The sequence below is a fragment of the Erithacus rubecula genome (genome assembly GCF_903797595.1).
Source record: "Erithacus rubecula genome assembly, chromosome: 6".
Taxonomy (NCBI): Eukaryota; Metazoa; Chordata; class Aves; order Passeriformes; family Muscicapidae; genus Erithacus; species Erithacus rubecula.
The window spans coordinates 39,672,665-39,685,820 of record NC_136688.1 but is presented as its reverse complement, the minus strand read 5'-3'; the positions used below and the strand labels follow the sequence as shown (position 1 = coordinate 39,685,820).

Below are 13,156 nucleotides of genomic sequence, written 5' to 3'. Positions count from 1 at the left end.
GTATAGTCTAGGAAAGTGAAAAATTATCTCGTGTAGATAATTTTTAAAATTTTGAGTGTCCTAACTTGTGCTGTTTTTGAAACACAGATACACAGGGAGAGTGATAAAAGATATCATAAATATGGGGTCCTACAACTACCTTGGGTTTGCACAGAAGACTGGGGCTTGCCAAGAAGCAGCTGCTAAAGTTCTGTCCCAGTATGGAGCTGGGGTGTGCAGCACTAGGCAGGAGATGGGTAAGTGGAGGATGATAGTATGTTCCCTGAATGTGTGTTTCAGAGTTTGTATCTGATTGCAGGTCTTTGAAACATTAATTGTTTTAGCATTGAACTTTAGTCTAACTGATAAAGCAGCTGTTACTTCAGTGAAGACAAATTGATTTCCTGGATTTAGTTTGCGTTGCACAGCAGGTGTCTTATTTGTGTTTTCATGTATGGGGTTTATTCAGTATTCCCTTATGGGCTTTTAATAAATCACAGCATGGCTGGTGGAAATTCTCTTTGTAAAATTTAGCAATAGTGAAAACTTCTCCTTACTTTGAATTTCCCATTTGTTTCATGTGCAGGAAACTTGGACAAGCATGAGGAGCTGGAAAAGCTAGTTGCCAGGTTCCTAGGTGTGGAATCTGCAATGGCATATGGAATGGGATTTGCAACCAATTCTATGAACATTCCTGCTTTAGTTGGCAAGGTATGGCTTAAGTCATGGACAAAAGCTCACCTAACAAAGATTCTAGTGGTTAATTTTTCTAAAAGCTACTTCTTTGCTTTTGTGTTTCCTCAGTGGCAGCCCCTGCAGATATTCTCTATGGAAACTGTAGGTTACAGTATGCATCTCTAACCTTTGCAAAAATCTCTTTGGGAAACAGCATCCATGGAGCATAGCAGCCCAGAACTTTATCCCTGGGAGAAAGCCTAGCATGTTAAAGCTTGCTTCCTCAGGCCATTGCTTGGTGTGTGAAATGGTGGCTGATTAACAGACTGATTGGCAGAAGGTGTTTTTGAGACACTAAAAACTGACTGTGTCAGCTACACAGGCAAGCTGAATTGCATGCTGATGCATAAAGAGTTTATTGTCTTTGAGGGACAGCTAAAAAATACTTAGTTTGAAGAAGCAGAAAGATTGTTTGAAGGAAAGAAGGTCAACTGTAATTACTCGTGATGTTTACTGTGTGCCACGTAAAACAGTAGACAACTAATCTGTGTCCAGTATCTCCAGCTATGCTTTTATGCTGTATTTTACCTATTGGAAAAGGAAATAAAAGTGAAAGTTTTCTTTGCCTCTTCTGATGCAAAATACATGATCTCTTAGCTCCTTCAAAGAGTAAAATAGTGCAAATACTGGAACAGGTCCTTTTTTTTTTTTTTTGTTTTTTTAGTTATTCACTGTCAGCGTAATACTGCTAGTGTATTGGAATTCTTTGTCCCTGTGTAGTGATTTCTTTTCCTTTTATTTAATTTATTTCTTTTTACACTTTCTGAGATTACTTCATAAATCTTCCACTTGTGGTATCTGTAGTTCATAAATTTTCTGCCTTGTTCTTCCTGGCAACTTTTCTTCCTGGCGATTCTCTTTTTTGTTTTGTTTTGGTAACAAGGAAGTAGCACTGTCTATATAATGTGCTTTTCTTTCCACAATCTTTCTGGAGTCAAATACTTCTGCAGTGCTGTGAATCTGGGCAACATACGTTACTTCTGACATATCTTTTACCTGCATTTTTTGGCTCTTTGTCTTTCCACATCTCTCCATTTTAAGTTCAACATAAAAATGATTCATGATTTCTGTGAGACCTTTCAGATTCAGTACACACTGTCACATACCTTTAAGTAGATTGCTCATTGTTGTCACTACAAGTTACTCATTCCTGCAGACTTAATCTTTATTTTTATATGGAGGCCACTGTATATCTTCAATACCTTATAAGAATACCCGTGAGACACCTTACTCTGATCCTGAGTTTTCACCTTTGAGCTTCAGCAGGTTTTGCAACCATTGAAAGAATCTAAACAATAAATTTCAAGGCCTGTAACATACCTCTTTTTATGCTCACTTTACTAAGCCAACTCTTGTCATAAATGGGTACAGCAGTCTTAGTCATGAGCATACTTAGCTTCTTGTACATTTGAAATAAAGTAGAAAGAAGCTTTTGCCTCATAGCAATATAAGTGCCCTTATACTCAGGTGAATACTTCAAACAGACATTGCACTCTGGTGAAGAGAAGATTTCTTGTCAAATAAACCATCTTGCAGTTCAGAATGTTCATTAAATGTTTTTTTTTGGCTGCCTGAAGTTGCTTCTCACTGCACATTGGATTTCTTCATTGTCTGCAAATAAGGACACATAAATCCTGAGTTTTGGCACCACCCAGTACACAACTAATTGTGTGTGCACAACCTGTTTGGCAGTGCTTTGAAAGTCCTCAGTAAAGCTTAGAGACTCTCATGCCTGATTAAATTCTTGGGCTTTTTTTTTTTTTTTTTTTTAATGACTGTTTGTGTCTTTTTGCATGTCCTACTTACGTTTTCAACTGCAAAATGGCTTGGAACACAAGATACCTTTGGAGTTAATGATATCTGGGCTCCTATATTACTACTTAATTAGCTAAAAACAAGCTATTGAGTATAGCTGCTCACGTGTACCAGACCAACTGTTCTTTTTCTGCTCTGTGGAATCCTGAAGCATTTAGTTTATGTTCCTACTCAATCCTTTTTTAATAGCAACATATACAGTCTGACTATCCTAGATCCATCTCTATGCCATAATTTGATCAGCATTAGTCAGCAAAAGGAATTCAAAAGCTTCATCACTGTTTAGTTGGTCTTTATTCACTATCCCTTGTGAACAGCAGCCTCTACTAAGCAAATTCTGAAAATAGGTATAGTTGGTGTAGCCTGAAAGTTGTATTTCAGCACTGTTAAAGCATCACTAAAACCAGTTCTTTCTGCACCTGGCAGTTTCCAGCAGTAGAACCCTCTGTTCACAGCCAAGTTGTCGTGTGCCTAGTACAGTCACTGCCAAGTATGCTGAGCCACAGATAATGTGAAATTTGAGGGTTACTTAGTCAGAAGTTGTTAGACCATTTGAGGATAAGCTAGACTCTCAAACTAGCCTGTTTTGGATTAAGTGTCATTAATGTAGTTAATATAACTAGGTAATACCACTATTCTGTACTGCCTTTAGCACAGAGCTTTTCATCATAGCTCTGGATTGAAAGAGACTAGGCAATTGAATTAGAACAATGATGCTTGAAAGATTTTTTTTCTTTGGTTGTAAGAAAACAAATTAATTTTCACATATAGGTGACTTGTAAAATTAAGTGCTCAAGACTGAATTACACAATTCATATGTAGCACTCTGTAGTAAAATGTGGCAGTCACTTCAATCAGCCTTGCAGGATGAGGTGGTAAGCCTGATCTTCACTGACATATTTTTCTAGAGTCCAAGTGGTGTTATCTGCAGTTCCTGTTAGCCTTGTCCTGGATGCTTTCTCAAATGCTAATTTGCAGATGAATGCAACTGAAGTATTATCATTCTAGTAGCATCACTCAGTTTTTCATATAATCATCAGTGACTGCTGTACTGTGCTAGTGGCTTTTGTGATCCATTGCCCTCTCTCTAGTGTCAGGCAATACTTGACTAGTTGCTACTTCAGTTTCAAATTAATTTTGTTTCTAATTGAATGTCCTGTTAGCAGAGGGTGAAAAGAGGCTGCTGCTGCTCATCAATTTGTGAAGTCTACTTTCTCCACCAAAAGCTCATCCTTGTTTTTATGGAAAAGCTTTTTTCAGGCAATTAATCTCTTTTTTTTTTTTTTTTTTTTTAATCAATCACTTTTCCTGCGTTTTACTATTCAAGAAGGATACTAGTACTGGAGTGTTATATTCATGTTTTTTGATACAGAAGTGTTTGAAAGCAATGTTCTCTGATGTATACATACTCTCTCTGGTAGAGTAATTCCAAAGAGCAAGCACTAGTTGGAAATTTCCATACTTCATATGCCAAAGCATGGGAAACATGTAATGTGTATGTTTGTAGCAGCAGTATGAACACATGGCATTATTGCAGTTTCTGGAGAAAACCAATCCTGAGCTTTCTCAGAATGTAGAATGCTTCTAGATGCATCACAGTTATAGTGCAGTTTCTTTTGTACTGGAGAAAAGTACTCCTGTTGTCTGGACACTCCTTGTAAAACTATAGGCAATGATTTTCACAGTCCTTTCTAGTAATTCCCATTCCAGACAAGAAATCCTCTTGATTCTTCCCTCCATCACTTGTTATTAGAGAAGCATGGAATGAGAATGTTTCAGTATTAGATCTTCAGCATCTTGACACCCTTTCTAGATTTTTAACTGAGCAAAGTCACTTCTAAAGTTTCAGCACGTTTGCATAGTAATTGGAGTGGGCCAAAGTTATTTTGAAATATTGTTGCTCCCTTATGTATTAATCTCCCAATATACCCATATTCCTGTAGTCCACAGTGACAATGCTGTGACAGAATGTTCAGCATATCAGTTATATAATCATACATACATACATACATACCTTGTTTTAATGTTTGTCCAAGGATTTATCTTCTGGGTATTTTTGAAAAAGCAAATTAAATCAGTATCATAATTAATGGCTTCAGAAAACTTCTCCATTTCACCATGCAATTCTGTTTTCCACTTTCTGTCTCTGGTATATTACCTCCACCTACACATGGGTTTAATCAGTGGTTGCCTCCTAATGAAAGTAATCGTGCAACTTTGATAAGGCCTTTAACCTAGACCTTCAGTTCCTGTTTCCTAGCAGCACTGTCGACTTGCTGAGTGAACTGTGGCAAGCTGCTCTCTCCTTGTTTTACCTGACTGCATAGGAGGATGAGTACTCATCAACAGCTTGAGATATTCAGGCAGATTCAGCTGCAGGACTTCCAGGAAAAGTGAAACTTAAGTGGCTCTTTCAGTTAAGAAGAGCAGTTGTGTATTTTTATTTGCTGTACTAAGGCTGCAAATTTAATCTTAGCAAGTCTTGCCTGAACTACCTGCATTTATGTTAGAAGTTTTTTTTTTTTCATAAATGATCTTGGAGCACTTCAGAGCTGAAAGGTCCTACATGCTTGACTGTGAAACATAACCTTTTCAATATCTTCCTCTTTCCCCTTCTAATTCAGGGCTGTCTGATTCTGAGTGATGAACTGAATCATGCATCACTAGTGCTCGGAGCAAGACTGTCAGGAGCAACTATTCGAATCTTTAAGCACAACAGTAAGTATCAGATGGTGGACTCTGCCTTTCTGCAGGTGCTATAGATCAGATAGAATATTTTCTGTCTTCTTATAGCAGGGAGTCAAATTTCATGCAGGGAAATCAATTGCCAGTTACATTAAAGGTCAGAAGCCTGCTGCTACTGAAAGTTGAATCATCCTGAATCAGATTTTTTTAATATGTTCAGTCCCAACTAATAACACATCCTGAAGCTGTTCTGGCCTACATCTTCTGCATATGGAGAACATGCTGCCCTTTGGCAAGTCTAGAGGCACTGGTGTTTTAACATGGTTTCTTGTTCTACCATGCTTGGGTAGCTCAGCATGGTTAGACTATTCTAACACTCTGTCACATAATAATCCAATCTTGTCGGGCTCTAGATTAAAATTTAGAGAATAAGAAAGTTTGATTTTAGAACTAGATGCTGTCATGCTCCTGCAGTAACAAAAGTTTATGATTGCAGATGTCCTAGCTAAACTAGACAGTCATAAATTGGCACAATGTAGTACTAAAAGTATTTTTGGCACGTGAAGCATAGATTAAATGCAATTAATTACTTGCTTTAAGTATTTAACTATTTGTTTCCAAAATACACGGAATTTTAAATTTCCTAGTTTCATCTTCCTCCAAAGGAGGTATTTACAATAACTTCCAGGTTAAAACTACCTAGGATTTCCTTCTCTTACTCTTGATGAAAGAGGCATGTGGTTGTTCTTGATTCATAAGAACTGTCTTCGTTCTTCAGGTACTCCTAATGCTCTTTATTGTGTCAGTCTCTGAGATCATAATGGCTCTTGCTTTCTTAGAAGTGTGTACTGGTAACAGCAAAACTTTGGTGGCTGCAGTTATTTTTCTTTTTGTCCTTGATAGTGTGGATTCTCTCTGCTGTGCTTACTGTTTCTTTTGTGTTTGCTCTTTCTTGTTTTCTATCATTTGAATAATTTGTTTTACAAAAAAGTAGAGCTTATTGTAGCATTCATTTTTTCTTTTTAATGCTTCATAAATTTTGGTTGCTGGGCAAGATCACTAAAGTTTGCATTCAACTTCTGCATTTGTATGGACATACTTCTGAACATTGCATCCATTGCCAGAATTTCAAAGAAAAAATTGTGACAAACATAGTTCTGGCTATGGGGAGAAGGACTTAGAAGCTGCTGTGATGAAAAATAGAAGTTTTGTGATAATGGTCCTGGTGAAATTGGGGGATATTCATTCTAAGTTGTGGGTTTCTGTGGAAGGGGATGTAATGGCAGATTAGAATCAAGGCAAAATGTAAAAAATGGTCTTGGCCTTTCAAGATGATATTCAGTTCATATTTCTGTATGTGTTCTCAGTCCTACTCTTGTTATACTCTGTGTTGCCTTTTTAATGTAATTTTCTTGAGATGTTAATGGCTTCATTCATATTCATATTTTTAGAAATTAAGGGGGGCAAATGAAAAATTCCCCTGAAATTCCTTGTTCAATGTTTTTCTTTTTTTCCTGCCTTATTCTGTAGTTTGTCCTTTTTATTAAGCTCGAACTCATCTTCCTCTCCTTCTTGAAAAATTATAGTAGAACTTTATTTTCCATTGTTTTTCCTAACTGCACTAACCTTGTCTTTCCTTCACTGAGAGACCTGTTGGAGAGAGGGACTACACTGCTGATTTCTTCATGTTGTCTTTCTGAGCAGAAGCTGTCTTTTAACAGTCCATTACCTGACCTACTTTGCACTTTAGTTTTACTCCAGTTCTAGTTCATGATCACCTCTTGCCACTAAAGCTGCCCTAGTCTACCAGTTCTCCTTCCATGATTAATTTGTGCTCTTTTTCATGCCCTAGTATTTATATCTGTCTCTTGCTCAGTACTTGGCTTTTATGCTTAGATTAATCCCATCTTCACTCCAAGGAAAGGAGTTTTTTTTCAGGACTGATTCCACATGTATGTATTTGTTCACATTAGTTAGGCCTCTTAGGAGTACATCAAGTGTAAGCAAAGCTTGCAAGATTTCAGAATACGTTTTTCATCTGTCTGGTTTCTGATATGCTGAACATTGCCCTCTTTCCTACACTGGTGATTCTCTTTTTTTCCTTTTCTCATTTGGTTTGGAGGCTTCCTGTTCCCACTTCCAATCCCTTAAATTTTAAACAAAGAAATAGAAAACTACACTTGCCCTCCTTCTTTTCCTGCACTTAGGCCTATATTCTACTTATCTCTAATTGATTATCCTTGAACTTGTGTTCTAGCTCTATTCTGTTGTTCTTTTCTTAGTTATTTCTATCCACAAGACATTCTTACTACCTAAATTGCCTTCTCTTTTCATCAGAATGAGGTATCTTCCTTTTTTTTTATCCTCCCCCAACTTTCTTTGTTTGTGCCTAATGCTCTAACTTGCGCTTTCAGTTTAGAATGATGAAATTTGTCCTTGGAGTTCATAGAGTCACCTATGCCCTTCAAATCTCATCCATGGGGCCTATAGGTAGATGAAGCCTGTGCTTATTGACTTGTATATGGTCTGTCCTCCATGCTGGAGCAGTTTGTGCCTTTCTGGAGTATTGCTGTCTTTAGTCATGTCAAAGTTCAAGCTGGTAGCTGTTTTGGTACCATTTAACAGTAATTTCTGGTGCAGATATGCAAAGCCTGGAGAAGCTGCTCAAAGATGCTATTGTGCATGGGCAACCTCGTACACGGAGGCCCTGGAAAAAAATTCTTATCTTGGTGGAAGGAATATACAGGTACAAACTATTCTTTATATTCCTAAGACTCTCCACATGAGATCTAAATGCTTAATGTTTGAGTTTCTTTGCCAAATCAAACTATGAATATTGTCACTTCATAGTTATTTCATTAGTCTCATCTGTGAATTAAATTACACTGTGAATGTCTCACATCCTGGGCTTTCTGTTGCTAGAATTGTAGCTGCACCTGGTGTTATCACAATGCTTCCCACATCCTGATCAGACTGTAGAAATTAATTAATCAAAACTGATTATTTTTATCAGAGCTTAGGTCTTTAGTTGCTTGTCCATTCCATTCTTTCTGTCCACACTAGATTATGCTAGTGTGAATGGAATTGCACAAATTTAGTGTTTTTGCTAAGAATGAATAGGAGCAGTAGGCATAGCTGTGTTAGGCATTTAGTTAGGCATCCTAGTGACTTCCAGTACAAAATGTGGTGTTTTGGAGTGTTACTAATGAAAACCTAGTCAGTTCTTAGAAACATCAGGTAAGTGGATGTCAACTCAGAATACTGACATTAGGGTGGAAGTAAAACCGAGATAATTTTATAAATGAATTATCACTGAACACATTCCTGTGCCCTAACTTCCTGTTGCTGCTGAACAGCAGTCTGTGTATCAGCATCCCAGAGATGCTGAACAGGTAGAAAGCAGAGATCTGGGCCCCAGGTGCAAGGAGGAGAGGTGCATCTCTGCAGACTGTGTTGGGTCTAGCGTTTGCAATTACAGAAAAGAGTAAAGAAATGAAAACTTAGTGACTATAGGCTCTGTAAGGTGGTCCTAACTATTAAATCAACTTATACTGCATTTTTGTTTCTCAACAGTATGGAGGGATCCATAGTCCGCTTGCCTGAAGTGATTGCCCTTAAGAAGAAGTACAAATCCTATCTGTACCTTGATGAAGCTCATAGTATAGGGGCCCTGGGTCCCAGTGGCCGGGGTGTAGTGGAGTATTTTGGACTCAATCCTGAAGATGTGGATGTTATGATGGGAACATTCACCAAAAGCTTTGGAGCTGCAGGAGGATACATTGGGGGCAAGAAGGTAAAAAGCTGGGAATCTTATGGATGGTGGTGAAGTCTGTTTGAGGCAGGTGGTGGAATTCTTCATTAAGCATTTCAAATTTAATCTATGCCTCAAGTACCCTATTGTCCATTTGTTTCATAATTTTACATGCTGTCTAATACTGTGAAAGTTGGCAGTGCAGAGGAGTCTAGTATAATACCTCATAATTGTGTAGTTCTCTCAGTCAGTGATGATCTCAGTTTGCAGAATGTACAGTAGAAATGTAATATCTTTCTAGGAAGGGCTGGGAGTCAGGAAGCAGGGATTTCTTGGATGTTACTTTTAATGAGACTTAAAGGAAAATTGCCAAAAGCTTAAGTTTTTCAATGCATTTGGAGGAAAATCCTCTTAGGTTAGTCTGGTAGAATTGATTTCCCCTGGGCACAAGCAGTTTGAAGAGTCTTTTCTGAAAAGACACTTTTTCTCTTTTTGGCTAGTTGATTGTTATGGGTTTTGTTTGTTTCTTTTGGCATTTTGGTTTTTTGTGGTTTTGGGATTTTTGGGGCCTTTCTTTTTTGGCTGCTGTCTCTTTTGATTGGAAAGTGCTGCTAGAAATCATTGTCCTTGCCAAACCTCTAATTCTCAGAGGAATGATGTAGACAATTCCCAATGTCACCTTTCTCATATCATAAAATATCTGATTTCACAGATCATGTTTTTAAGCTTTATTGGAGGGTAAAATTCTACCATTTTCCTACCAGGAAAGTAATTTTTTATTTATTGTGATAATTACTTCCATCCATCCAAATGGAGATAGAGCTTGGAGATATCCCTTGTTGGGTGTTTTCTATAGTTAGATTAAAATTACTTCAACAATTTCCTCAGGAAAAAAAGTCATATAAATCTTTTTCCAAAGGTAGTGAGCTAGTGGGATTGACTCCATGGCATAAGGTTAAGCAGCTAAGAGTCCTTTGCAACTGTTTTAGCTACTGATTGAGGGATTGCTTCAGAGGTAAGAGGCCTTAAATCTTCTTACCTAGTTTATTTCAAAGTCCCTTTATGACTTCCTTTCATTTAACTCTAATCCTAGGCAGACAGCAACAGAACACTTCCTGGCATTTTTATAATACATTTACAGCTTGTGAAAGCTACAGAGCTGTCATAATTTTATGGTAGCAAAAGACAGAATCTCCCTGGCATTCATACTGATGTTTATAATATTTTAGCATAGTTTTGTTACAGTTAACAAGCAGCCTAGATGTGAGGTGTGTTGGTCCTTTGCTCCTATATGAGCTGGTTTTGCCCTCTTAAGGAAAACAGAATATGTTTAAGTGGGAAATGCAGAAGAATTAGACTGAGGTTTGTGCACTCTTAAATTACACCTGCTGCTTTATTGATATTGTGCTGATGAACGAGAGAGAAGATTTTGTGCCTTGTTTTATTGTGATTAAAGATATGACAGAAGCATTTCTCTGAGTGCTGGGAAGGAAATGTCTGATGCCTCTTGTGTTTTGCTAGGAACTGATCGATTACCTCAGGACCTACTCTCACAGTGCTGCGTATGCAACATCAATGTCACCTCCTGTTGTAGAGCAAATCATCACCTCTGTGAAGTGCATTATGGGTGAAGATGGTACAAATATTGGTGAGTCTTTCTAGCAGTAAGCATGTAGAAAGAGCAAGCCAGAAAGAGCCTTTATGCCTTGACAGATAACACATTCAGTGGACACTTTCATAATTAACTATTAGTAGAATTACGGTTGGAATTTCTGGGTCAGTAAACCGGTTTACAGTTCTGCTTGGCAGATCAGCCTAATCACAGCATAAAGAGTCTTCAGCTAGAGGTAAGTCATCCTAGTCCTGTCTAAGACACATTATTTTCTTGTACTGATTTTTATTCCCTGTCAAGGTATTCTAGCTACCTTCTTTTTCTTTCCATTGTCTGTCCTTTGTTATTTGCTCCACTTTAAACGTTGCTTTCAGAGTATTTTGCTGCTGTATCTTTTACAGTTGTGTGCGGATTTATTGCAGGGACAGTGCTTTCAATTTTCATTTCTAGTACAATTTAATGTTTGCATCTCAGTTAAAGTATATATAGACATGTTTCTGAAATCCCATTTTACTTGGGGAGCTGGAGGCATTTTTCAACATCAGTGAACTTAGTGGACTAGGAGAAAAAATTCAACTATTTGTCTTTATTGTCTTAGTTTTCCTGTTTCATAATGCAAACAAAAAAGAGGAAATTTGTACTACTCTCTGGGCATTCAAAGTCATGACAGATTCTTGTGTCTCATTTGCCTATGGATAGCAGCTTTCTTCAGTTACAGCATGAAGTAAATAGGTTTTTAAGCTACCTTGGAATTGAAATAGTGCAGTTTGCATATAGGTTACTTTTCCCTCACAGGTAATTAAAAAGCTCACACAGGATGCTGATGTAGTTTGTTGAGGGTCTGTTGGTGGCATTTATTTTGGAGGCTCTTAGAATTCTAACTGCAGTATATGTTGAATTGTTGGAGCTTGAGGCATCTGGCCACAAGGTGGTGGTGGTGTATGCTGAAGAAATGAATTGGCTTTTGAACATGTGTCATCTGACCAACCAACCTGTTGGATAACCTACAGTGGAAAAGCTCACTGGAGAAATGACTTGAGAATTTTCCTAACAGTTTTCATTTGGTTTTCTTATATGATCTTAGAACAGATTTAATTGCCAGCAGCTGGTGTTGGTGGTTGCTCAGTAGAGACATTATCAGTTTGGCAAGTGCATCTGACAGCAGCCTGTGTCTGTGCAATCTTTGAGTGCTTCTGAGTGGCCCATGTGAGAGACCTGTACCAAGAGCCAGGAGCTGACTCCCTGCTCTCCAGTACAGGTATTAAACAAGCTTCACACTACACAAAAAGTTGTCTTGCTGTGGTCTTAAAAGTGATTGTTTGAGATTTTTATAGCTGATGGTTTGCCAACAATCTGTGGTCTGCTCAGGCGTTGCTTGTTTTGGGTTTCTTCCAGTGTCTGTTTTGCTTAATGAAGCAGGAAGTAAGGAATGTGTAACTGATTTCTGTTTGCAGTATTTAAACTCAGGCATTTTTGCCTCTTTCTGAGGCTACAGTGTGGTATTTGTTCAAGACAGGAGAATGGAAGTAACTTCCATTCCACACTCTTCTCCTGCCATTATGCCAGCCAAAACTGAAAAGCAAACCAGATTAAGAACCAATATGGCAAAAAAACCCCTCATAAATAAAAGATCATTTTTGTTCTCATGTTGCTTAAAATGCATGTTGAGCTACATCCTACTAAATTGTTGTCAAAAAGTACCAGAATTCCTAGGCACCTATTTCTACCGAGAAAATGAGTGGTTTTAATGTTTGACAGGTGTCTTGTTTCCAAGAAGTCTCTGCATGTCCACTTTCTGTATAAGCTTTAGCACTTTTTGCAAGTGATGGATATAATAGCTGAATAGCCAGAACACTGTCAAATCTGAAAGGATTTATCAGCTACAGATCTTGTGGAAGTGTTACTGGCTTTTTAAGCATTTTAACATTTAAGCATCAACTTTGAATTAAGATAAGCACCTTATAGGATAATTTCTGCCTGAAAGTGCCTTCCTATTTATTTTCTGCAGAATGCTGTTTCCCAGTCATGCATTTTTTAAATTGCCTTAAGTCTTTAGAGATAATATTACTTTGCAGACATTTTCTGTGGACAGAGTTGGAAAATGTTCAATTGGGTGAACTAAGCAGCTGATTAGTGATAAGAAATGTGATGACACTAAGGGCTGTCTATGTGATGTCTAAGGGCTTTGGCTGAAAAACTTCTGTTTGGATTCTGTGGCGTTACAAATGGGGCTCTGAAGGACCATTCACTGTGGATTAATAAGGAGTAGATAGATGGTGGTAATAGTTGTTAACTTTGAAATACAAGTGGAGAAATAGTGTTAAACTGGATCACTGGTAAGCACCTCTGAATTGACTGTGTATACAAAAATTTCATTGCTTTTAAGTTAGTCAAGCTGAACAAATCAGTGAAGGAAACTGAGATAGGGCAATGGTTTTACAGCAGCACAGGAGTTGGAGCTGGAATCAGAACAGTAGATGGCTAGCTCCCAACCTCATGTTTTGAACCACATCTGAATCTTTTAATAGCTTAAAGAATGCTTTCTTGAAAAGAGCTGTTGTGGCTTCTTTGTCTGCCTG

At 37.8% G+C, this 13,156-nt stretch overlaps 1 protein-coding gene across 3 annotated transcripts in view; it reads left to right on the top strand.

Moving 5' to 3' along the window:
* The window catches only part of SPTLC2 (serine palmitoyltransferase long chain base subunit 2), a 76,630-nt gene that overhangs the window by 19,719 nt on the left and 43,755 nt on the right, over positions 1-13,156 (top strand). For all 3 annotated transcript variants that reach the window (XR_013774645.1, XR_013774646.1, XM_079309188.1), the window contains exons 4-9: positions 88-236; positions 566-690; positions 5,154-5,247; positions 7,855-7,960; positions 8,788-9,007; positions 10,487-10,613. Coding sequence is in view for 1 of the 3 variants with exons in the window: in XM_079309188.1 (XP_079165314.1) it covers positions 88-236; positions 566-690; positions 5,154-5,247; positions 7,855-7,960; positions 8,788-9,007; positions 10,487-10,613 (821 nt within the window). In the remaining 2 variants the exon portion in view is untranslated. The remainder of the gene's footprint in view (positions 1-87; positions 237-565; positions 691-5,153; positions 5,248-7,854; positions 7,961-8,787; positions 9,008-10,486; positions 10,614-13,156) is intronic.